This window comes from Tyto alba, unplaced genomic scaffold, assembly GCF_018691265.1.
Source record: "Tyto alba isolate M040663 unplaced genomic scaffold, T.alba_DEE_v4.0 Super-Scaffold_45, whole genome shotgun sequence".
NCBI lineage: Eukaryota > Metazoa > Chordata > Aves > Strigiformes > Tytonidae > Tyto > Tyto alba.
Genome location: NW_024881321.1, coordinates 37,704,721 through 37,730,164, shown reverse-complemented (window position 1 = coordinate 37,730,164; position 25,444 = coordinate 37,704,721). Strand labels below are relative to the sequence as shown.

General features: G+C 41.5%; 1 protein-coding gene and 1 long non-coding RNA gene across 2 annotated transcripts in view; one reads left to right on the top strand and one right to left on the bottom strand.

Annotated features, from left to right (window-relative positions):
* The window catches only part of RASA3 (RAS p21 protein activator 3), a 134,921-nt gene that overhangs the window by 62,702 nt on the left and 46,775 nt on the right, over positions 1-25,444 (top strand). The window contains exons 4-5 of the mRNA XM_032997091.2: positions 1,234-1,328; positions 14,082-14,158. Coding sequence (XP_032852982.2) covers positions 1,234-1,328; positions 14,082-14,158 — 172 coding nt within the window. The remainder of the gene's footprint in view (positions 1-1,233; positions 1,329-14,081; positions 14,159-25,444) is intronic.
* LOC116962639 lies at positions 20,576-22,668 on the bottom strand. The gene is made up of 2 exons (XR_004407692.2): positions 22,329-22,668; positions 20,576-21,580 (listed from the first exon to the last, which is right to left on the bottom strand). It is a non-coding gene; the product is annotated as an uncharacterized LOC116962639 (long non-coding RNA).

Genomic DNA, 25,444 nt, shown 5'->3' with positions numbered 1-25,444 from the left:
TATTACTGACCTTTGGCCAAACTGCATGGGTTTGGAAAGCCTTGGAAATCTCTCTCCGACTAAGGCTGTGGTCATCAGTATATTTTATCTAGCAGGATTTGGTTAAAGAAAGTCTGTGTTTTGTACAAAGCAGGGGTTGCAAACTGTATGTGAGCAACTCGTTCTAGCAGAGGAAGTCTGCTACCAAACTGCATTGCCAAAAACCAGCTTTCTCTAGCCTCGTGAACATCTCTGCTCTGGATTTTCTCGTTTTGAACATGCTGCTTTGCTCAGTGCCTGGGGAACCACCCAGCCCAAAGCTGCTTTCTGAGGATCACGTGCTCCTCAGGGATGCCACGCTCTGCTTTGTATATACAAAGACAGACGCTTGGAAGAAGTTTCATTGCCCCTCAGAGAGTGCTTTACATAATGCTTGAGAGAGACTGGGCAAGATGATAAGTTTCAGCTTTACCTATATATTAGCCCTTAGCATGCATGTACATTATTTCACAGCACGGAACTGGCTGCTGTTGCCATAACTACCAAACCAACTAATTTGATAGGGGTAGGAGGGGGTTAAAAAGGTGAGGGGGGAAAAAACTCTACTGTGTTGTGTTGTGGTTTTTTTTTGTTTTTTGTTTTTTTCTTTTTCCCTCTAGTACAGTCAGGGGTAGTACTTGAGTGGCTCTGGATTGTGGAATGCAAACTCTGCAACATTTGAGTGAGGGAGGTAGGTCAGCAGGGACCCAAAATGCAGCTCTGGGAATTTTCTGTGACTTGACTTATCTAGCTGCAGTCGTTCTACAAAGCTGTATAGTGAAAAGCCTCATCCTAAAATATTGTAAGCAATAACCCCATGCACATAACATTCTTCTGGGATTGTTACAGACACATCTGCCTCAACAATATCTCTCTCCAACAGTTTTTCCGAGCTTGTCATGTCAAAGAAGTAATAATGATATTTTTACTATAAGCATGCTTACAAGCTTATCCACAGAGCCCAGTGCTTCAGTCTGTTAGGTGAGTATGATGTTAGGAATTTTAAAGTCTTTCACAATATGAAGTGGAAAAAGCTGCTCATCAGAATTTGTATTGTGTGAAGTGTGCCCTGAAGAAATCTTTCCTTGCTCTGAAGCCTTTCTTGAATAGGACAGTCCTTAAATCACTGTTTTAAAACTTGGTTTTGATGGCAGTTTACCTTGGGGGGAGCTATAGCATGTCTTAAACTGTGCTTCTGGTTTGTTTTATTTCCAGGAAAGGTAGCTATACAGAAAGAAGATCTGCAGAAGTATCATAACAGAGATACCTGGTTTCAACTTCAACATGTTGATGCTGATTCAGAAGTACAGGTGAGATTATTTTGTCAAAGGAGTATTTTTAACAGCGTCATGGCAACTTTATGGGTTCTGTGGCTCTAGGACAGATGTATTGCTTCCCTATAAAAAGGAAGCATTGCTTATTAGTATGGTTTAGGTTTCAGTGATATTTGCAACTTACGTGTCTGTAGGGTGAATTACGAGTGTGCATAAATCAATGGGGTCAGGATTCTGCCTACAGAAATAATTAAAACTATGTGAACTATCGGGGTTATTGATACAGGGAGGGGTGTGTTTATCTCAAGTATCAAAAAACTACAAAACCCTATAAATAACTTGATTCTTCAGGGAGTGGAGCCAGCTTGAAAATAGTATCTACAGGTACTGTTTTAAATAATTATGTAGGCAGGTTGTCACAGGAATGGCAACAAGTACATCTTGGATGAATAAACACTCCTTGCCATATTTCTAGGCCCTACTCCAAACCATGGGAATGCAGATAATTGTATCATCTCAGCGCCATTTAGGGTTTGGTACTTTGAAGATTTTGGTATACTCTGAGGCTTCTTTTTTTTTTTTTTTTTTTTTTTTTTTGGAGTTATCCTCTTTTAAAGCAGATTCTATTTTCTATTGCAATATTAATTGTAATTAATTTGCACAATATTAATTGTGGAAACAGTCATTATAACAAAGCAAGACATTAAAATGATGTAGCAGGATATCAAGTCAATATCAATTACTTCTTTTTTTTTTTCCTTTTCCTATAATTACATATTACGGGTCACTTTTGAACCACAGTATTTGCTTGGGAGGCCACAGACGTGAATGTCTGACTCGTGCAACAGTCTCCAAGAAATGCAAGGAGAAATGCTGTTTAGATACTGTTGTGTGATAGGGTTTGACATGTCTTGGCTTTTCAGTCTGCATGCGTGTCTGCACATACCAGGTCAGAAAATGATACCTGCAGTGCACACTCATTCCAACATGTTAGTGTGGTTGTGTATAGTGAAGCATACATGAAAATACATTCGAGGTTAGGTTTTCTCTTTATTTGGAGAGAAATAATGCAGTTGTGCATGTGATGGCAAAGAAAGCCTCATGACAGCCTGTTCATTCTCTTCAGCCTTTAACATTCTCTTGTAAAATACTGATCCTCTTTAATGCCACATTTCAATGCCAGTGGTGATGGAAAGGCTTTTAACAGCCTTTTAACTTAGAGGTCTGTTCTGTTTATCCTGGTCTCCCTTTCTTCTTACCCCAAAGCCTCTTATGACAGTGACTTTAAAACAATAGATTTAGTGTTTATTTCCTGCAGGATATGAAAACTTTCCCTTTGTAATTTATCAGTTGAAGGAGGCCAATATTTGGATAAGCTTCTGCACTGTTTATGTTGTTACAATATTTACAGAGTGAGCTTGTGGAAGCTTTTTAGACCAGGGTGCTTTTAGGACAGCACGGGTACTGTAAACTGTGAACTCGTATCAGAAAGGTTTACAGGCAGCTCTAGCTTTTGGAGAGATGAGGAGCCCAATATTTGCTGGAAAGCTTGTTCTCTGTTTGCAATTGTTTGTACAGTTTATCACTTCCGCTGTTTGTATCTTTACAAGAGCCCAACTGTTAAAAGCTGTTTCTGGGCTCCGTGATAAGCATTTATTACAAATAGTGTAAATATGAACAGCACTCTGATGATTTTATCCGTTTACTTGGATGTTCCACAGTCTTTATGTTAAAGAGTCTGCAAGAGGGCTTTGTTTTCAATAATAGTGGGAGCAGATTTGTAAATACTTTGTACGGATTCTTATGCAAGTGAAGATAGCCGAATGAAGGAGTATTTTTGTGTTTGCATTTTTTTACTTTTGTGGTATCTCAGTTGTATCTTTTTCTAAACACTTTTTCATTTACAGGAGAAAAAATATTTGTGTTAATGATAAGTATTTATACAATGTTACTCACTTTTTCTCTGATTTTAAGGAAAATAAGAAATTCTAGGTAGTTAACACTTGCAGTGAAACATGCAAATACTAGAAGTCAACAAGCAATTTTACCAGCTATCAGTTTTAGTGTTCTAGCAGTTGTCCCCATTGGCCAAATAATCTAGTGGATTAAACGCTGAGCTACGTGCCGGGGAACTCCTGCACCTTACTTCTGATTTTGTCAGCCAGTGGCCTTAACACTATTTTCCATGTTGTAGAGCACTTCATGACTATTTAGTTATGCATCACAGCAGTGTGTTTTGAGGTAAGGTGCTGTCATGCCCACACATTGAATATCATAAGTGTCAGAATGTGACTTGCTTGGGGTCATACAAGTCAGAGTGAGAGAGAAATTTAAAAAAAAAAAAAAAAAAGCATTGAAGAGACCAGGTTTCTAATTCTTTCTAATTCATTAGGCCATGATATGAAAGGCACTGGGTGACAGTGATAAGCCTGTGTAGGACTTAACTTTACTGTGTGCAAAGCCTGAAAATACCCAGGTTTTAAGCAGACCAATCAGCACAGTGAGAAACTGAAAACTAGTTTAAAATCAATGGATTGTTGAAATATTAGTAAACTTGAGTGCCACGGTTCTCAGATGCTTGGTTCTGGGAGACATTTGGCCTAATTTTTCAGAACAGAAGGACTGATTTAAAATTACAGTTAATAACTTCTGTGATGTAAGAACTGATATTTTAAGCTGTCGATATGAAATTTAATGAGTAGAATTTAAAATTTTGTTCTTGACATGGCTTGGACCTCGCTTGTATGAGTTCCAGAAATGATACAAATTTTCAAGTGGCAACACTGTTTTCTCACTTCGTACATAGAGAGGAAATAGTATGTGATGTGGAGATTCCTCTCTTTTTTTTTTTTTGTGAGTGCAAAATAATAAAACAAGCAGAATTCTGTTAATGGAATTTGATTAATGTCTTAGTATTTTTTGTGCTGTTTTCTCAAGTTTTATTCACAAGCTATAACTCTCACGTATTCTGATGCTGTACAAAATAAATAAGCCTATATGTGTTAAATAAAAAAAAAAAAGGTGGTAGTGTTGCATAACTCCATCAGACATATAATTTCCAAGGTGTTTAGCTTGAGGTTTTGCCTTCAGTTTTATGGTTTTCCAACATTGTTAATTCTTACTGTCTTGTAAAGGAGTTTTGTATTGGTAGGCCTGCAAGGGGAGGTTATGACTTGATAAACTTTATTGCAGATGAGGATGTTAATGACAGCAGGGCTATGTTAATTGTCAGCCTACGCAAATACCAGCTTTATTGTCAGATGCTTTAATGCCACATCCAGAGTACAGCATGATTGCTCACCTTGAAGAAAAAAATGAGGGCTTTGTCCGTCTAGGCAAAGAGCTGCTAAGAAGCCTGTAATCCACCCCCCGGCCCCACTGCTGCTCTTCAGTGTGGTGCACAGTCCCATGTGAAGCAGGACGGGTGCTGCAGAGCTGCTCAGCCCCCAGATACAGACTGGGCATTACCCACCCACATGCCCTTTGTGGTTTATCATTCTGTCTAGCAGACTAGCTAGTTGAGATAATCGGCATAATCAGGTGCACCTGAATTTCCCTTCATGTGAGTGGGTGCGTGACAGCAGCCATCAGAACACAGCACTGTGGTGTTCACCTAATGGACGGTAATTTACTCCTTGGGGTCGACAGCCTCTTATTCTTGTGGTAAATCAATGCCCCCAGATCTTGCTGGCTGGTTTTGCTCTTGCTAGTTTGAAAAGAACGTATCTCATAGTCCTGTCAATGTGTGCCCTGAATGCTGTTTAGATATAACCTGGGTGATGAAACTATTGTGTGCCAAGAGGTTTAAGTACAAGCTCCTCTGGGGAGAACAAATTATTGAACTCCAGCAAAACTGTATTTGTGTTTGGTGTACAAATATGAAATGACATGATTTATGAGTATTTCTGTTTTGAATATACTAAAACACGTTAAATGCTGTCAGGAAGATTTACTATACAGAGTGCAGAATGAAACTTGACAACAGCCATTAAATGCATAATTCATGGTTGACTTTCCAGACTGGAAAACTTGCTCTGAAAATCTGAAGCTGTAACCAGGTGGGTTTGTGTGGTTTTAGTTGAAGGAATTTTAAGTTCTCATTTTGTGACAGAACCTGTCTACTCAGTGGGCTGCTGCCATGCCCAGAGCTAAATACCCAGTATGTGACAGTTCAAGTGTTTAAACATTTCTGTGGGAAATAAGACAGGAATTAAGCCATTACCGAAAATGATTTAACTTTTGTGTTGAAATAGACTATAAACAGTCAGGCAGCCTCAGCTGGAGGGGAGGGACTAGCAACAGAAGACACAACTTTAAGTTATTTGAAGGCAGTAAAAGCATGATGTTGCACACTTTCCATAGGATGTGTCTCTTTTTTTCCTACTAGTTGCTTGTCTTTCGGGACCTGCTGTATTCTCATTCTCAGGTTTTTGAGAACTGGAAGCAAAAATTGCAGTGCTATTGTGTTTACAGTTTTCTTGATCCATGAATGTTTGCCTTTCCTTCACATGCAGACATTTATCCAACAGGAACTGATTCAGATACTTGCCTGGGGCTGTAGATGGCAGGTGTTCTCAATGGAATTTAAGCCCAAGTGCACATGCACTCTTTAAAGGCCTTTCCTGGTTTTGAGTAGTTTTCCTCCTTCATTTTTTTCACCGTAACTTCAGCCCTGTTCAAGTCTGTTCCATGAAGTTTGAGCTTTGCAACCCCAATGCCCTTTGTGTGCATGTAATCAGTGTAGCAGTTAAAGATCCAGAGACGTTCTGATTAATACAAAAATATACCAGCATACTCCAAATCATCTAGTCTGTATATGCCAAAGTGGGGGAGAAATGCAAGGAGAGTTAGATCATTCTGACATGTTTCCCATGCAGGTTCTTGCTTTAAAAGTTCCCCTTTTCAAGTGTGCTTTGAGTTACTTCCTCCACAGCACTGACAAATGTGAAATGGTCACGTTCTCTTACAACTGAGTTCTCAGTTTTAAGTGACAGAGTGCTTTTCCAAAGGCAGTCATGCTCAAGGCCTTATGTAAAACTCATTGTTGGGGTTGAAAAGACCTGACATCCAAATTTCAAAATTGCTCATTTCCCCTTCCTCCTAAGAACTTTGATGTGTCTGAAACGTATCTATTTGGCTATCAACTTTTTTTTTAAAAAAAAAGGCATGCAAAGGGCAGATAACCAACACTGAGGAAGCAAATTGTCTCACATTTTAACCTTCTGTCCTCAAAGCTTTGTGCAAAAGATCTACTAGGTTAAGAAATATTTTTTTCAGATACGAGAAGCCCTTCCTCCTCCTTCCACCATGCTAGCATTTTACCTACACTGGCCTTTGATTATTGTTGATTAAACATGCCTGTTCTTGAGTATGGACTGATATGAGTGTCAGATGGTGGACTATACATCATTAGCAGAAAATATGACTTGTAGGTATGTTTGGAGAGCACGCCTAAAATCCTTTTGTTGTGCTGGAAATCACTGCTGGCTCTGAAATGCTTCCTGTATATTAGCTAGAAGAGTATATCCAGGGCATTCTGCACTGCTCAGGAAACCTCCCCTCCTTTGTCAGCATCTTCCCATTGAATGCAGAATCTGTATCCCAAATGTCAGGCTTCATGAATGAAATCCTAGCCTTGCCAGGATGGGAGTTTTGCCATGGCTTCAGCTGAGCCAAGGTTTTAACCACAAGCTTTTGAATTAGGTCTTCTCCATTCATGTGACAGAGGAGTTATCCCAGATCTCTAGAGGAAGCTGGAAGCGCGTTACTCTGTTCTTTTCTTTCACCCTACCTTCATAATATTATGGAAGTTGCCATGGTCTCTCCCATATCTTCCTGCTTCCTGTTCTGTGTAAATCAATGCTTACATGTGTGGAGCAACTTGGGTTGAACTGGAATGGCTCTGATGCTAATTGCTACTTTTCTTAAGAATGTGGGTTTGAAGATAAACCGGGTTGAGCAAATAGTCTTTAGGAGCAGCTGTAAAGGGCTGTTTCACTCCCGTGATTGACAGAATTATCTAGTCTATTAAACAGTTGCATTGCATTGCATTGCATGTCCACTGTTCAACACTGTCATTAATTAGCTTTGTGTAACATATTTATATGCTTCTAGTGTAAAGATGAGTCACTGATGCATTTTGTATAACCTACTGTAAGCATGGGTATATGCAAATTGTAAAAAGAAGAAGCTGCTTCCAGGTTTGGTATCAGCTTTCTACCACACACAGGAAATAAATGGGTGTTACCCTCTATTTTATGAACAGTGGCTTTTAGGTTTCTCTCGTCTAGTTGTTTTGAAAAGAGATGAAATCTCTGTTTTGGTAGGGTGGGAAGATTCTCAAGGCTACATGCCTGCTGACAAAATTATTTCAGAGAACTGAATCTTGCGTCAACTATGGTAGATAATGTTTGTGATAAACTAAAAGACCAGTTATTGACCAGATTCTGCTTTGTGGCGAGACTTCCTCCATATGTGAGTGTAAGAGCACAGTATTCAGACTTACTGGTGCAAAGGGGCGAGGCAGTCTATCCAGTTTTGATCTGTTACTTTTAAAAAGCTAGTCTGTAACATGGCGTGGTAAGGAGCACCTACTGCTGAATAATAAATTTACATTATTTCAAAATAAAATACCTGGATTCTGTATCTGCAGAACACGGTTTGTCTGGGGAAATGACAGCCAGGTGGCTTTCATTTACAATATCTACATATTGTATTGCATCAAAGTATTTGAGAGGAAAACATGACTAATTAAAGGATTTTGACCATAAGGAGGTATTCTTCCTTCAGAGAAACACGAAGGCCAACATTGTGCCTTTTGAAGACGTTTGCTGGCTACTGAGCAATCCTGACGTGCTTGCGCATACGGAGACCAAGCAGACCTCAGTTCTGCTTTGCCTAGCATTTACAAACCCATGCAGTGTTCGTTAGAGCGGTTGCACTCTTCTTGGTGATAGACTGGATTTTGTTCCAGATTCTTGTGTGCCGCACCGTGGTCCAGCAGGCAGGCTGTGATCCAGAGCATGATCCTTAGACCTTTCCCAGCCGCCTGCTGCCCTCTGCTAAAGGAAGGAGCAGCTGTTAGAGCAGCAAATGCAGACAGCAAAAAAACCACTTCCTCCTGCTCTCCAACCTGCTGTTAAGCTGTGACCTTATGTGGGGCTGCTGATAGTACTGCAGGGCTGGATTTACCTAAAGCAGTAGCTGCACCCTTGGTCTTTCCTCTCCCACTCCCTTGTGGGCAGCATTTAATGAGTCCTTAGAGTTTGGGTCAGCTTTATTGTCTGCTCTTTAGCTTTAGCAGTGCCTGAAAGTGACATCTCAGGAAGTTGCCAAAGAGGGTTTCAAAGTAGACAGGATCTGTTTAATAACATTTGCTATATCCTGAAATAAAATTTGGGAAAGGCAGAGGAAGCAACAGCACAGGTTATGCCATAGTTTGGAATGGTCCGTGAGCAGCGCCAAGTTCTTCCAGTGCTCCTTTCTCCAGACGGCTTGCAGCAAGGGAAAGTGAACAAACACACCAGGGGTATCACAATCCTAAATTTGAGATTGCAAAACAATGAGGTGTTAGTCATGGGCTGCGATTCATGTCACCTGCTTAGCCGCGTCCTCTCCTACAACCTGTCCCTGTTACTTCTCTTCCCTCCTCCGCCTCCGGGAGCTGGGCTGAGGCTGCCTGCAGTCACTCTGTACCAGCAGGAGGGAAGAGTAAAGAGCCGAAGGTGGGTCCCAGTCCCTCTTCCCTCACTCCTGAGCAATGAGCAGAGTTGAGCTGAGCTGTGGACTTGATGAGGGTTGGGGAACTGTGCTGGGATAAGGGGTCCCCATGTGGGATAAATATTTGGAAAACTTCTGTGCGGATGCACTCCCACCTTGGAGGGGAAAGTCTCTAGCAAAATTGGGTAAACTAGTGAGAAGTAGAATGGTGGGTGGTTACAGACCTCTTGTCCGTCAGGTTTAATAGAAGACAGATACCTTTTGTAGGTGTTTCTGTGGTATCAGCTACTGTTCTTTTCTACAAAAGAGAATTACAGTGCTGTGAGCCCTGTATATGAAGATAATTGACTTGATATTTAATATTCAAGCAAGTTGATTGTCTATTTCCTGGTTTTGTTTAAAATTAACAGTGAGGCCTTGTTCTTTTCCTTTGATGTTTTTAAAAAGTGAAAGATTTCTAAAAACTGTTTCACAGAAACAAAAAGGATGGATGTCTGGTTGATACTTCCTTAAAGATATGATTTAAGAGATTTGGGTAGATTTGACTTCTGTCTTTTGAACTTAAGCAGACTGTCAATCCTTTGTGCATTTACTGGAGCCTCGGATATAGAGCACAGAGGTTCCTAGTGTTTGGCGGTGTTCTTTCATAAATCTCTCCCTGAAATCCCAGATTGCATCTGTTTTGAGTTAGATCAGATGTTGCATCTGAAACTACAGCCTCTGGATCCTGCGATGTGTGTCAGATTCCAGGCCAAGATGTCTGCGCGGAACTGCACTCAGAAATGGCTCCCAGCGGTGCCCGCGTAGCTGCAAGCACCGCCTCTGAGGCCCACCGCTTGCCCAAGACACTAAAAGTGCCATGTGCCAGGATGGCAGAATTGTGTCGTAAGAATAACTTTAGGATAATCTACGGTCACGTGTTTTTTTTTTTTTTCTCCTGCAACATGCTGTGTTTAAATTAAACCGCAAATTTGCAGCCGCTGGGAGCGTGATACAGGTAGGTAGCCTTTGGATCCTTGCTTTACAACTGTTTTCCGGTGTTTCAATCCACAGTAACTCACAGCTGCTTTCCAAGGAGAAATGAGGTGGTTGGAGACAGGCTTTTCCTGTGTCTGTAAAAACATGACTTTGAGTCTGCTTTTTCTTTTCTTTGCAAGCGTATGATCAGTTCCAGTTTGTTTTTCAGGTAACCGTGTATGTAGCTCTCCTTGATACCTGTCAGTGTTACAGAACTTGAATCTATTATTTTTCAGTAAAGGGGATCCTTAACAAGCATAGCATATATTTTGGTTTTCGTCAGTAAGGCCCTTTAAAAGTTTTGTTTGTTACTGATTTCCTGTAGAATGCCGTCTACTTCCCTACAAGAAATTCAGTCTACTGATGGCTTCTTTAATCAAGAACTGAAAAATGGAGGCCGACTGGCCCCATTATGCGATGTTAGATATGATCAGGAAGGACGTATGACCTATGAACCCCCCCATCCATATCAGCTGGAGTTTATGAAAAAGGAAGTGTTCAGCAGTTAGTTGGCACTCCTTCAGCTTGTTCCTTGAAAAAGTCCTACCCTTCCAAATGTGAAGGGTATGCTAATGAGCATAGCTGCTTCTAGGAACATCCTGAAACTTTTTTTTTTTTTTTTATGGAAATGTTTTTAGTAATTAATGCATTCTACTTCAAAATTGTCAGACCTCCAGCTTCTTCTCTGAGTTTTTTTTCTGTGATGAAGGAAAAAAGCTTTACGGCTAGGACATAGGCCTGGGACTGATCCTGGACTCAGTCTCTGGCTCTGCAGCAGGGATTCTGTCTGAGCAGGACCAAGCCACTGTGTCAGCTGTAAAGCAGGAACAACAGACTTTTTATCCTGGTGCGTTATCTGATCTTTCCTGCTTGTAAATGCTGTCAATACCAGTGTGCACCTAGTACAACTGGAAGCTCCTGTTATTATCACAGTAGTTCTTTTGATAATAAATATAAGAATTTCTTTGTTATAAATTCTCAGTAAATAAAGATACTGGCAACTCCTGTTTCTGTGGTATATTTAATCCAGTATAGGTTGACCTTATGTTAGTTAGATTGACTGTTGATTTTATGATACTGATTTATGGCATAGTTTTCTGTCTTCCCTTTGAAAAATGGATTATCTGCTATTTTTTAAACCCAGCTAATACAATTGTTCAGGAGTAAATTTATTCAGATTAATACTTATGTTTTGCCTAACGGTATAATTGATTTGGGAAAAAGCATTCTGTTTATGTAGGAGTTACATTTTTCTGTGAGTCAAGCCTGCAAATACGCAGCTTTACTTTAATGTATTTATGTATTTGACTTTTTAACGGGAAGTAATGAGGTGTTCTGGGAATAGTCATAGGGCTGCAGATCCCACTGATCTCATGACCTCTGTTTTGCTGTCTGAAGCTTTGAGTCACTTTTTGAGCAGCTGAGCGTTTGCAAAGTCTTCACAGGAGAAAAATGAGAGCTACAAGAAAAAATGGCGCTCAGCCCAAAAGAGGCAGCACTATATTTTTGTGCTTAATGTAGCTGGGAAAACGTGTGAAGTGCTGCTGACTTAAAAAGGTTTTTTACAGCTTAATTTCTAAAATAGGAAGCTTACATCTTGCTTAGTCTGTGTGAGATTGAGCAAATGAGCACTGTAAGTAAGCTTGCATTCAGGCTCACCTAAGTGCATTGAAGCATTCTTTCTTTCCTGAGAGAGGTCAGTCTAGCTTTTGTTTAAGATCAGTAGAAATATTTCTCTAAAAACATTATCTTACCTCCTTGGTATTTTTCTACAAAGGGATATTTTCTCTAGAGTTTCTAAGTCTGTTCTTGTCTCTTCATTTCTTCAAAACTTGTATTAGTGTTGATTTCTCTAGTAAAGGTAATATGCAGGATATCATCAAAGATAGCATTAGTGTTCTTTACAGGTTCATAATATAAATTTGTTCTCCAGAGATTTAGCTCCTGTGATAAAATGTGACCAGTGGAAGAGAAAACAATGAAGAGTAAGGGAAAATATGGTAAAACTAAAGCCAGAAAACTGTCCTGCTTCACAGGAGTTCTTAGCTGGTTGTGTGCCCATCCCTTGTTACGCATGGGTGTGATGGGCACTGCAGTGGTACTGAGTCTTAAAGAGGTGGATCTGGAAGTGGCTTTTATGCATTTGTACAGAGAAATCCTCTTGTTCGTGAGGACAGGGTTCGCTTCGGAAGAAAATTAGATGTTGACATTTGGGTACACTGACAAGGTGAAGGAAGATACATGTCTTGCCGAAACGGACACGAACTGGGAGTCTGACAGTCAAATGCAACGTGTTTGGTTTTTGCATTGTTGTTTAAAATGACGCAAAAGACACCTGACAGGAGTTGTCTTCTAAAACTCACACACATTTGCGTCCTTCCCTGTTCAAAATGCTGCAGTGCCTATGCAACATGGGCTTTTATACAGCTTGGAGAGGTCATCTGTCTTGTTTTTTGGACGAACAGCAGTATCATCTGCCACGTGTGCTTGAATGGCCTGTGTTCCAGCCCTTGGACAGGAAAGACAGCTATTGAATCAGAATTCTGAAGGTATAAGTAGGTGATCGCGGTCTGAGGAGTGAAAGCATGAAGTGCAGGAAAGAGTGTGAAGTGTGCATTCAGGAGAATGCAGGGAGGATGGTACTGAGAAAGGAGTATACAAGGAAGGCAAGCGAATGACTGTTGCAGCAAGAAACAGAATGTCTCATAGGCTTCTTTAGGACAGGTATTCAAGCACTGATTTCAGTGATCATTTATACTGTTAAATGTAAGAGGACCAGGGAATGACCTTCAACTGAACTTCTGCATGTCCATACTACGTAATTCTTATTGTACTCCCTGCTCTGCTTTGGACTGCCCTCACCAGCTTTTATCCAGACAAATCTGCTGTAGAAGAAGTAAATCTTAGCAGCGTAGGTGCAACTCGAGCCCAGGGTTTGATCCTCAGCCTCCTCTTATGCGGGATAAACATCCTTGTAGAGCAGGAGTGCTGTAACTGGTCAGAAGAGACAGGGAAGTCTAGCAAGAGTTTTGGTCATGTGCAAAAAGAAGAAAGGTTCAATCTGGACGATCATATAAAAGGGGTGGCAACAGACTTTTGCATGAGTTGAGATAGACTTTTGCATGAGTCAAAGATGGCACCCACAGTAGAGCTCTGGCTAACTAGCAGGGTTGATTTTAGTTTCTTTGGTAAAAAAGGTGGAGGGGAGGTGGTTATGAAGGCGAATGACTCAATTTCGGCCATGATGATTTGCAGAAGATGATCGGGCAGTGCTGGCATGTCAGAAGAGGTCAATAACAAAATGTATTTTGCACTTAACTATATATACACTGTAAATATACACGATATATATACACACTGGGTTACACGCTCAGTGGTGCTGAGTTCTCGTCAGTGGTACTGGATGCTCATGTTTTGAAATGTTACAGAGTTAATAAGAGGAATGCAGTTTGTATTCATGATCGTCTTTATTTTCTTAGCATATTTGAGCATAAGATCTTGGCCCAAGTCATAATGGAGTTAATGTGGTGGTAAGGAGTTGAAGACTGTATAATAGTAGATCCTATGAATGCTGGCAACGTGACTGAACCTTTTTTTTTTCCCAATGTAATTTTGACACGTGTCTCATAGTTCTTATTATTTCATAATTTTTATTTCTCTAACATTTATAACATCTAGGTGTCTTCCTTTATAAAACACTGCTGTGATATCTTTTCAACGATTGTGTTTCAGATCTTTGCTTAATATTTAAAATGTAAAATACAGATAAAGCTCCAACACGGTATTTTTGTGTCTGACGACAGACACTCCATAACCCTCAACTAGTAAAACATACAGAGATAATGATGGGAATTATGTGCTGAAATTTAGCGAAATAGCTCCTAATTTGGGTTTTCTGGTAGTTGAAATACCTTAACTATACAGCTATTACTTAATCTTTAAACTCCTCCTGGAATTACTTGCATTAACTGACTTGCTTTGTTTTAAATTGGAATAATGTGGCTGGCTATGCATAAACCTAACTTTTTCTGCGGTGGTTTTGGTGTGTTTCAGGGGAAGGTCCACCTCGAGCTGAGACTGAGTGAAGTCATAACAGACACTGGTGTCGTCTGCCATAAGCTTGCAACACGGTAGGATTTGAAATGTAACTGCAGAGTAATGAGAAACAGTGATTACAGCTAGTGTTCAGTGCTTCATTCAAAATTAGCTGGAGGAATCAAAACATTGATTGGACATTGAATGTTCTTAACCAGTGATATCCTTATGAATTTGTAGGCTGTGAGACTTTTTCTCATTTTCTCTTCTCCTTCTCTCCACGTAATCTACATAATTTTCTTCCTAATAGTCTCAAATATTGCTAAAGCACTTAGCCAATTTAGTCATGGCATAAATACTACAAAGACATCAAAGGATAATATTAATGTCCTTCTGATCTGCATTAAGGACCTTACCAGCTAAGCAAATTTGTAGCATAACTTGTGAGGTGACAGTGCTACAGAGCTGACTTAACAAACACAAGTCTGCCGTCGGTTACGAAAGCAGTCTCAGAGTCAGCCATCCATCTCACTCAAACGAACTGAAACCTAGACGCCGCAGGGCTCAGATGGGAGTCAGGGTTCCTCCCTCCTCTGAGGAGGAGCCTGGAAGGCTGCTGCTCTCTGACCACACCAGAGCCTTTCAGGTGGCTACTTCAGAAGCGGTGCCATAGCTGGCTGGCTTCTGTCAGGAATCTGCTCTGTATTCTCTGTCTGGTAGAAGAGCTGTCAAAACAGGAATGTTGGCAACATACGCTTCTAGCTATTTGCCAATTGTGTCAATAGACAAAATACTCTGCTACAAAAGCTCTGACCAGCCCTATTTCCAGACCAGTGTTTGACATCATTCTGTTACTGCCATTGCTAAAGCTTTGTTAATAAGCTGTCATGGTAGTCTTTACATTTAGGACCTATTCACAAATTCAGGTGAGCCATGTGGTTGACCTCCATCCGTGTAGGCACCCTGCTGATATGAGGATGTGCTGTGATCTTACATGCCTGTGCATATACCCTCTAGTCATCAAGGCTCCATCAGAGCTCTGTGAGCAGGTACATTTGAAATCTTTCTCTCGGCTATGTGCTGTGATGAGGCAGAGTGAATAACAGGGGTAGTTTGATACAAGTTGCTCTGTAGGCTCTGAGCTCCAGTGACCTTGCTAACCAGGGCGCAGTGCCACTGGAACACAGCTGTACCTCCTTTAGAACAAAAGTTGCTATGTCGGTATAGCTGTGCATCACCTGGAGGGCTCAGTGTTCCTTTACTACCCGAGGACTCTCACTGTGTCCTTTGCCATTGTGCAGTGTGAATATGACACGCATTCTGAGAAACCAGAGTTCAAACCTGCATCTACCAAGTGGTAGGCTGGCATCTTTTGTTGAAGTGTTACTTGTATTGCTGTAGATCCTAGGGCTTTGCAGGAGAGGGAGACATAGAAGGTGGGAGGAGGCAGTTTCTTGTCTTTCTACCCCACTGTAGCTTTGCAGTGCGAGAGGGTATATGTGTGTGGGACACCACAGACCAGTGGGTTTACCACGAAGCTTGGACTGTCCTCAGAGCAGGCCTGGAGGATACTGTGCTTAGAAAGGGAAAAGGAGCACAGTCGTCCTGAGTACCAGACTGGTTTTTTGCTTTGGCCCTTCTGGAAGCGTATCATGCACTCCTTAGTGGTGTGATACAGCCACTCTGTCCATACCCTTTGAACCCTAATTGTAGGTTAAGACCCTGTGATGTCTGGGACCCTGCAAACGCAGATTAACTGGAATGTCCTTCCTCCCTCAGCATGGTCTGTTTTGAATAGTTAGGTGGTGTACTGAAGGACCTTCAGAAGCCTTTACCTCACTTTGATTTGTTCCGAGAGAGTATACCAATGCCGCAGCCAGCTTTCTTTTACAGGTTTTGTTGTCAGTTATATGAGACCTGGTAACATTATAGTACCAATGGATTTTTCAGTGAAATTCCTGAAATGCTAGAAAACAGTGTCTGAAAAGGTCCTTCTTAACGTGTAACACACACAGCTTCTTGCTTCTTGAAAGGCAATAAGGCAATGACAACTTTAACAGTGTGGCAGTGTACAACATGTTTTTCTACATTTCTGTTCATTTACCCAGGCAGTTTAAAATCTTTATTGAAATTTTTGTCTATATGGCCTTGATTTGAAGATTATTTTGTTCGCTTTCTGCCATGCAGAGAAAATACTTAGAGAAAACGCTTGTGAAGCATTCTTTAACTGTGATTTGCAAGGTACTGTTCAGTAAATACAGTGTACTAGCTGAAATGTGTAGAAAAATCACGTTGTAACCACTGAATCATAATGTTCAGATTTGATCTTGATTTAAATCAAGCCCTTGGCTCTTAGAAACAAAGCTTGAAAATCAAAACCCAAGAAAGCTTTTGTCTGCTGAAGTCATCTTTTCCCATTGTCGTCTTCTCTTCTGTAGCTGACCCAGGCACTCTGTTTGGCTCTGGCTAGTTTCCGTGGCTATTTGTTGCTTGAATGTAGTTAAGTGAGAATAGAGCCTAGCAGTTTAGATAAAGGAATCGGGAAATAAAAATATTTATAGAGTATGTAGTTCCCTTGGTGCAGGTTTTCATGGCAATGTGTCTTACGAATGAGAAAGCAAAAGGGAATAATGAAGACAAAGAAAGGGGAATGATTACATCGAGGGTGGAAGTGGGGAAAGCACTTCAGAATGTAGTCCAGCATTTTGTTCATGCCACACTGTTTGCTTTGGGAAGGTATACAGCAAACTGCGGCTCTTCTGAAATCATGAAAGAAAAGAGTGCAGTAATTAAGCAATGCTCAACTAAATGTCCGTGTGGCCAGAATTTGCCAGTGAGAAGAGCAGCAAAGGTAGGGGAGGCAGAACCTTTGTTACAGGTAGTTCATGAGTGAAAAGTAGAGGCTGGGTGTATCAAGGGAGTGCACCTTCTGATTGAGTTTTGTGAGGATAACTCATTTTCTTGTGGACAGCTCACTCGTTTGTTGCGGTGAGCAAGTAAGACGAGGCTGTAGAACCGTGAGCAAGAATCGCTTCATCTTAAAACCAGGCTGTTCTGTTGAATCTAACGCTTGTCTTGCGAACTGCCTTGACTTCCGTCTTTCAAGTTTAAAAATCTTTTTACAAACTTATTTTAAACGGAGCTCGTAGATGCAAAGATAAGCACTACCCCCAAAATGGCCTCATAGATATAAGTGGTTAAACAATTCAGGTTTGCAAGAAGAACATAAGCTGCTTCCAGTGGGCAGCTGTTTAAAAATACCTTGAGATGCATGGGGGATTTAAGCCCCAGAATAGTGATTGTTTTCAAACACATGTATGCAGGCTGATTGAAGACTAGGCCTAATTAGGAAACTTTTTTACCTATCCAGAAAATAGACAGACCAGGTTTCTTACCGCTTTACCCATGGGTTCTTCACTGGTGTGCCCACTGAGCCTGTTTGCATTGCTGATGCCTCTGCATTCCAGAAAGCCTCAAAAGCCCCTGAGGTCTTGCTGAGGCAGCCTGCATTCCCGTGGAGCACACTGTGAACAGTCAGCAGGCTGGGTGGATGAGAAAATTCATCTGAATGGAAGGGCAAATTAAAATCGTTAAGTGCTGGGCTCTTGAACATTAAGTCGTAGATTATTTTAAAATGTAAAAGGCATGTGAGCTTCCTTAGCCTCTGCAGTGGAAGCAAAGAAATCGGTTTAAAAACTGTCATCTAATAGCTTCTCCTTAGGAAGCATTCAATACTTTCATTTAGCCATAAACCACTAAGCCGTTGTGCTTCAGCAGAGCCCTTCAGAGGCCCTAGTCCCTGCCAGCTGCTACAGCACAATCTCCTGAACTGAATCTCTGCAGAAGAGATTATAAGGAGAAGCATTAGTGGATTTGAAAGTTACATTGACAGTACAGATGCAGGCACCACGCTCAGGCTTCTTCTGTCCCCCGGCGGCTCCTGCTGTCATCCTCTGTAAGAACCACAGTTTGTGCTCCAGCACACTCCTCCTGGGAACACTTTGCTACTTGTGGGCCCTCTCTGTGGAAGCCTGATGGTCCTGGTGACTGGCTTGGACGCAGTTGTCAGCTGGGTGTCCGTAAGTCTCTCCCGTCCCTATTACAGGACTCGGGATACAGGCTTTTGATGTGTCATACGTTCATGTCATACAGAGAGAGCAGACCTGCAGCCTGCTGGGCAGAGACCTTTGCCCAAGTGCTTGTCAGATAAATGGCAACACGGATGGACTTTGCAGCCTGGTACCTTCTTGTAACTCCATTTGTACTAACTACTGTTGTGCCTCGTAGCGAGTCATCTTCAGCGCTAGGAAGAAGTCAGTCTTATTTGGTAGGTTCTGGCTTCTGCCCTCTCTGTCCTTCACTTGCAAAAGACCTTATGTTGCCTTCCTCCACGCTCTTTACAACCATAGCCATCCTGGCCCTCTGCACAGTCAGCTGCTGCTTTTTGTGGCTGCCAACATCTGGCTTCACCTTTCATTGGCTGTAAAGTGAAGGCCATCTCTTGTTTGTCAAGTTGTTTGTTACCTGCCAGAAATCTGTCTGTAATTTTATGAACATTTTAAGGTTCTCAGGCTGTGGAAAGAAGTGGCTAAGACTCTCCCATGCTTCCTGCTGCCTATGTCCATACCTCCTCCTTTGTGCTGACACATGGCTCCTGGCAGCTGCTTGAGCAATGGGGTGTTTTAATTTTTTTCCGTCATGATTTTTAATCTGAATCAGGCCTTAATCCTGTGCATCCTAGAAACTGCACTATTATTTTTCTATCATGCAGAGGAAGGAAAATAAGCAGCGGGAAGCAGGGAAGGATGCTTTTTCTGCAGCCGTGCCAGGTTGAAAAGTTTGAACTAAGTCGTGAATGGAGTGGGTGTACACATATTCCATGAATACATCTGAAAAAACAATGGTACATACTTCTCCTTAAATTCTTTTCTGAGCCACCACTTCCCATATACAGATATCCTTCCTGCTTCATAACAGAAGCATTCAGAAAGGAGCCTCAGACCTTTTGTAAACCTTTCCCCACCATCGTTAGAGCAGATTGTGTGCAGCACATTTTTGTTTAGCACAGAAAGGTGGTTCCCCAGAGGCTTTAAGGCCTCTGGGCTGGTCCAGACAACTTTCATCTAGCAGAGTAGCATGGGCTAAGATCACCAGATACATGCATTTGTATTTATTTAATGAAGAGGAGGGCTTCTGCAGATAGCTTTGTAGAAATCCGTAGGCTTTGCTGTGGTTAAGCTACCAGAGGCAACATTTAGAATCAGTGTTCTGTATTTAGCAAGATGACATCTGACTTCCAACATGCCTGAAGGAACAGGCCACTGAACCTCCTGTTGAAAGTTAGTGTGAGCTGGGAGCCTGGCTCCCTGATCTTCCTTTGGGAATTCCAGCATGTGTATGTAATTAGTCACATTTAAATGTCTGCATTTATTCAGTGTCCCCAGCTGCTCCTTCAAGTGTTGTCTCGTGTCTTGTCTCTCAGGTTTAAAAATGCTTGGAAACATCTGCTTTGGAGAGTTCCCCCCTCCCACCACTCTTTTTATTCTCTTCCCCCCGTAAATCTGTATAGCTAAATAATAATGTATGTGGTTTAGTAGCCACTGCTGTCTTTCATATGTAGTAGCACAGTCTTCGAAAAAGTGAATCATAAGTCTGCAAATACCTTAGCAATGCTGAAATTTTATTTGATAAATGAAGCATTTCGTAGCTCTGGTGTGGAAGACGGGGCTGCTCTGCATTAATTTACAAATTAAATGCCATGCAACTCTTGAGAGCTCTACAAGGTGTATTCTGACCATGTGGAACAAAGTTAAATGGGCTGTTTGTAAGAACAAGCAGGAAAGGAAACAATAAGTAGTTATGACATCCTTAAGATAAACACTTCAGGGGTCATTAAGAGAACAGTGACTGAGCTGTGGGCATTTAAGAGCTTTAAAAGCCCTTCAGGAGAGGGAGGTATTTGTCAAGTGTGGTTAAAGCAGAAGGTCTGCCTAGGGGTGGGAGTGCTGGGACTCCGTGATGGTTTCCCAGCCTTGTCTGCCATGTGAACAGAGCACAGAGCATGCAGTGGGCAGCATCTGACCTTCCTCTCTGATTGCTCACATTATAGATTTGAATTTCCTTGCCCATGAGCTTTCCAGCAAAGTGGCGTGGGCAGCACATTGCTTGCAGGTTGGTAACCGTTGCCCTAAATCAGTCTGATTTTACGTAACTGTTCAGAATTTTCTTATGCAATGTGGTGTTTCTAAGTTCAATGTAAATGATGCTCCATTTTGAAAATTTTAGAGGGTCAGCCTCTGTGTTTTGCTGGTCACAGCTCATGAAGGGCAAAGCCACATATATCAAGTCTAGTCATAAGGGCTGAGACAATGGTCATTCCTGCTTGTGGATCAGCAGTTTGCATCCTAATCTAAGAGGAAAGCACGATCCCATCTTGTCTGGTGAAGGTTTGCTGTTGTCACCTCTGATTGCATTTGGAGACACCTTGAAAAATTACAGGAGTGCAGCTTGTCTTTCAATCATGGAATATATTTAAATGCTTTTGTGTACAATTAAAACATACAGACATCAACTCTGAGTCATCTGAGAATTTACCTTTACTAACTAGCTTGTTTCCTGCTTTTCTCATTTATCTTGGAGTCAGTCTACTTTCCTGTAGATAACTGTCTTCATCAGATCCCAGGAATAGGTGAAGAAACTGTCTAAAGCGTTGGATTAAAGAGAGGACTTGGAAATATGTCGCTATATTGTATCTATAATGCTGAAGACCATATTTTGTTGGCTTTCTGTCATGGCTCTGTCTCTGACGCTGCTAAGCGTGGAAAGCGGGAGTGCAGGAAGAGTAGCCAGCAAAGTTTTAGATAATGTTTTTCTGTGCTGTTTTGTGATGTGGGTTTTTTTGTGAATTCCATTTTAATGTAGAAAACACTGGGACCGATTAGTTTGATACAATTTCTCTAATCTCTCCTAGTAATCCAGTTTTCTTTAATAGGTGTTGATGTTGGGTGGACCCTGGTTACTTGTTGATGGTGTAGAGCAGGGTTTGCTCCTCTTGAGTGTGGTGTGCCGTACTGTATTTTCCTTTTCCAAAGTAGAGGTGGCGTTCTGCCAAAAAGTCAACAGGAACCAGGAGATGCTCCCTCCTGGAGGCAATGTGCTGATGACCCTCTTGTTACTGTGCGAGGCAGCAGCGCTGGGTCTCGGGCTCCTTATGGAATATTGGCCTGGTGCAAGGCTGCAGCTCCTGTTGAGCCTGGAAGTAGCCTGAGGCCAGAGCTGGCAGTGGGTGCTCTTCCTGTGATGTTACAGCTCCTGGCTCGCTTTGGCTACATCCAAAATGGGTCCCTGAGCCACCCTGACTCTTGGGTTTGGTGCTTCCCGGTTTAGGCAACATACATTTGTGTTGCTTTAGAGAAGTTTCTACTGTGTTGCAGAGGAATATGGCATATAGCCAGCTTTGAGTTTGCTTCAGGCTCAAACGATGCTTATTTTCCTGCCTGAAAAATGGTCTCAATCAGCTAGGAAAGAGAAAAAAGATATTGCTGACTACAAGCAGGCCAGTTTAATGTATGCATCAATCAGGTCAGCTCACAGTATTTTGAAAAATTTCAACTTCTGTTTGATGCTCGTAGGGAATGCTAATGAGAGCATATAGTGTTTTCAAGGCTTCGTTTTCAGTAAACTCATGCATCCATTTAAAATGTGTCACAATCTCCTTTCCCTAGAGAGCATACCCTGCATCAGGCTGCTCCTTTTCCTGCGGGTTTGCAACTTGGTCATGCTTTTAATCTTGTATGTGTTTCATACAAGTGGGAGAAAATTGCTCAGAAATTAAATCACATAGTATCCGGTATTTTTATCTTGTAGTGCTGCAAAACTGCGGGTTTTGGGGAGTAGGGAGGGGAAGAGAGAAGGAATGGATACGTATCTCTGTCCAAGGCTTTAGCGTATACATCAGGTTTTTTCCTTCCATCTCTGGTAGCATTGTGGCTACGCTACCTACCATCTAAGTAGTTTTTTCCCCTTTGCTTCTCCACCCCCACCAAAACTTCTCTTGGCCGTTTCGTAGCCTAAATCAAGTGTATGGTGCTCACTCTCCATCAGACCTCCCCGTATCTATAAATACTATCTCCTCCTGCTGTTAGGTTTCCCACTAAATGAAGCTTCAGTTTCACCCTTCTTTGGTTTTTGTCTTCAGTGTTTCCTCAGTGCTTCTCCTCTGTTCATTAAATTCTTGGTTATTCAAATCACAAACAAGTATCTTACCTGTAGTCCTAATCAAGAGCAAATTCTTTGATTAGACCCTTTGGCAGTAGTCCACCTCCAGCAGAACACGTTTTACGGCGCTCGCCATTTTGAGATGGAATCGTCGTCATATGACTCTCTGGAATACGTATAGAACTGAGTTTGTAATTCAGGACTGGAATGTAACTCTTCTAAGTCAGTCTGTTTCGACAGTTAGTGCCACTGTTTAAATAACGTGAGGGTTCTTCCTGTTTTACAGAGTAAACATAGTCTGGGGTTATAAATGAAGTCAAATTATTCAAGCATAAATCCTTTTGATAAATGACCTCTAAATGTGCTCGAGGTCACAGTGTTAGGGTGGTTTGGGGGCATTAGAGACCATTCCTGTAGTATCTCCATTTTTGTAAGAGATACATGGATTTTGAGACTTGTGAATTGTTAGCACCCTGGATATGCTGACAGTGCCACAAACATCTGAAGTTTGAGGTAGGGCCCCGGGGAAAAAGTAGTTAGCTGTCTTGCAACATGACCTGTATCAAAAGGCTCTTTGAAGTACATGGTATTTAGCATAACACAAAGCTAAATTTATATGCTGTTTCATTCTAAATGACTGTTGGAATTCCTGCTGGTTCTGTGGCAGGTACCATCCAAAGCCAGTGCTGGTGAAGCTTCTAAAGAAGCAATGTGATGGGACACAATTTACAAATCACACTTTTCTCTGACAGTTTTTTTTATCTATTGCTTGAAGAGCAAGGTGATATTTAGGTAGCAGAACAGGGAAGTGGGGACAGCAAGGTGTGATAGGAATGGGGGAAGCTGGTGGGTAAAGGGGAAGTCTCAGGGCCCCAGTTGGGGTTTTCTGCAAGTATAGGGAGAGTGTAGACATGGTACACAATACATAGGATATGCCCTTCGTTAACCCTATTGTTCACGGAACTATGTGTTGAGAGGAAGTTATTGCAAGAAGTCTGACAGCGTATGTGGCAATAATGAGAAAGTATCTCTCTCCCTACTCCATCCAGATGAGCTAGAAACCATGTTCACATCGCCGGGTATGTTATTGTACTGGGAGCGCAACCAGTTATGTGCTATGACCAAGTTCTTTAGTTCTTTCCAGAGTCCACAGTGCTAAAATCACCTGGTGCCTACTGCAATTCCCCCCCTATTTCTCAGTGTAAACCTTTGCCTGGTATACCGTTTTCTGGTATTTTCAGTAAGAGTCGATTGTGAAATATTTCATCTGTGTTGCTAATTATGTATTTGTAACGGAGAAAGCACTTGAGTGAGAAAGATTAAAAGTATTTTAACATACATTTTTAACTTAATAACACTTTGAGATCAGTCATTTTCACTGTCCCATTCTTTTCCTTCCCACTGTACAAGGTATTTTGCTAGTTCCTCCTTTAATCATTTTCCTCCCTAAAATAAAAAGAGAAAAAGGTAATATTTTGAAAGAAAATGCAAGATCCCATTCTAACGAGCACAGAAACTGGCAAGGAGACCGTGCTTTTGGAGGCAGTAGTGTTTGCAATTAATTTTAACTCATTTTACAGTTGACTTGCTTCCAAGCTGATGGTTTTGTAATAATTTCATGCAGGCTTCAAACAGAAGCAAGAATTCAGCTGAACTCTTTACAGCTGCAGATGTACTGGCTGCACATAGTGCAACAACCCTTTCAGTTGTTTGACAGTCACTGCCGTATTGCCCAGTTCCTGCCCTGCTAGCCCTAAACATCATGTCGGTAAGAGGTGGCACAGTGCAGTGGCCAACTCTCACTATTTATGTACTGTTGAGTCAGAGGCTACGGAGAATGGCTGAAGTGCCATGTGCAGCCCTTTCCTCCCTGGGGACATCCAGTGGTGCTCTCTTCTCTACACAGCTGTTGGATTTAAGAAAATTCGTAGAACTGGAGTGTCTTTTGAGATCTCTACCACTTTTCAAATTTTGAGGAAATTGCCAACTGATCCAAAAACAAACAAAAAAAAAACACAACAAAAAAAAAACAAAACAAAAAACCATCAGTGGGATATTGATGGCCAAATGTAGACAGAAAGCATTTTCTTGTTAGCCTGTACCTTTAGGTAAACCAGGCTAAAAAGGATACTGTTAAACTCAGAAGGGTTCATAGAAGAGCTGCAGGAAGAATTGAAGATCTGGTAAATGCATCTCACTGTGAGTAAGTATTTTGATTTATGCAAGAAAAACTTCAAAGTGGTGAAACCACAGTATGCATGACACTCAGAGGAGAGTCTTTCTGATTGTATGGTTACTTACCACAGTGATACCCAGTGGTTGGAAGCTAAAGGCTAATCTAGTGGGAAACAAGTAGTAAAACACTTTTTTGAGTCATGATCGTTAATCAGTGAACACTTTCCTAAAGAACATTGTAAGGATATTTTGATCATTGCGAGTCCTTTGTGTTAAGGCTCAATTTCTTTCAAGAAGGGGCTGTGGAGGTGCAGTAGACATTGTGAACTTGTTGCACAACTTGACTAGATGAGAGCTTTCATCACTGTCTTGAAAGAGCCCAGACTATGTGATCCCAATGATCCCTTTTAGTCCCAAAATACAAGCTGAAACTTAATGCAAGTATGAACTGTTTGTGCAGTAACTGAAATTATAAATCTGATGTGGGCTACTAATTATATCTGGTTATACCAGAATGCCTACCTGACCATGCCCTAATTTGCATCTTGTTTTTCCCTAAGATCTAAAGTGACAAGACACTAAAAGCTTTTGTCAAGAGCGCTTACTTTGCATTGTTTTTTATCACTAAGGATCTTAGTGCTGGACAAACAACAGTTTAACCACCACCTGATGAACCAGAGCCGCCTTTGGGTGGGTTATCATAGGTTTTAGCTGAACCTAGGACACGACTGACCTTTCAGGGTAGAAAGTAAGATGGGGCAGTGTGCCAGCGGAAACTGTTCACAGTAAGTGTAACCATTTGCTCCTGGTAGGGTACCAGGTTTACCATTCTGATGTGCTTTCATTGTGCAGGAAATCTCACCCAGTGCTTTATCCTATCCAACTGGTCAAGGTATTTTGTCTTCCATTAAAAGTCTGTGGCTTCTTTTTCAGGCACCTTCAGGGTATTGCTCTGACGACTCAGTAGTAGGCCGTCACTCAGAAAAGTC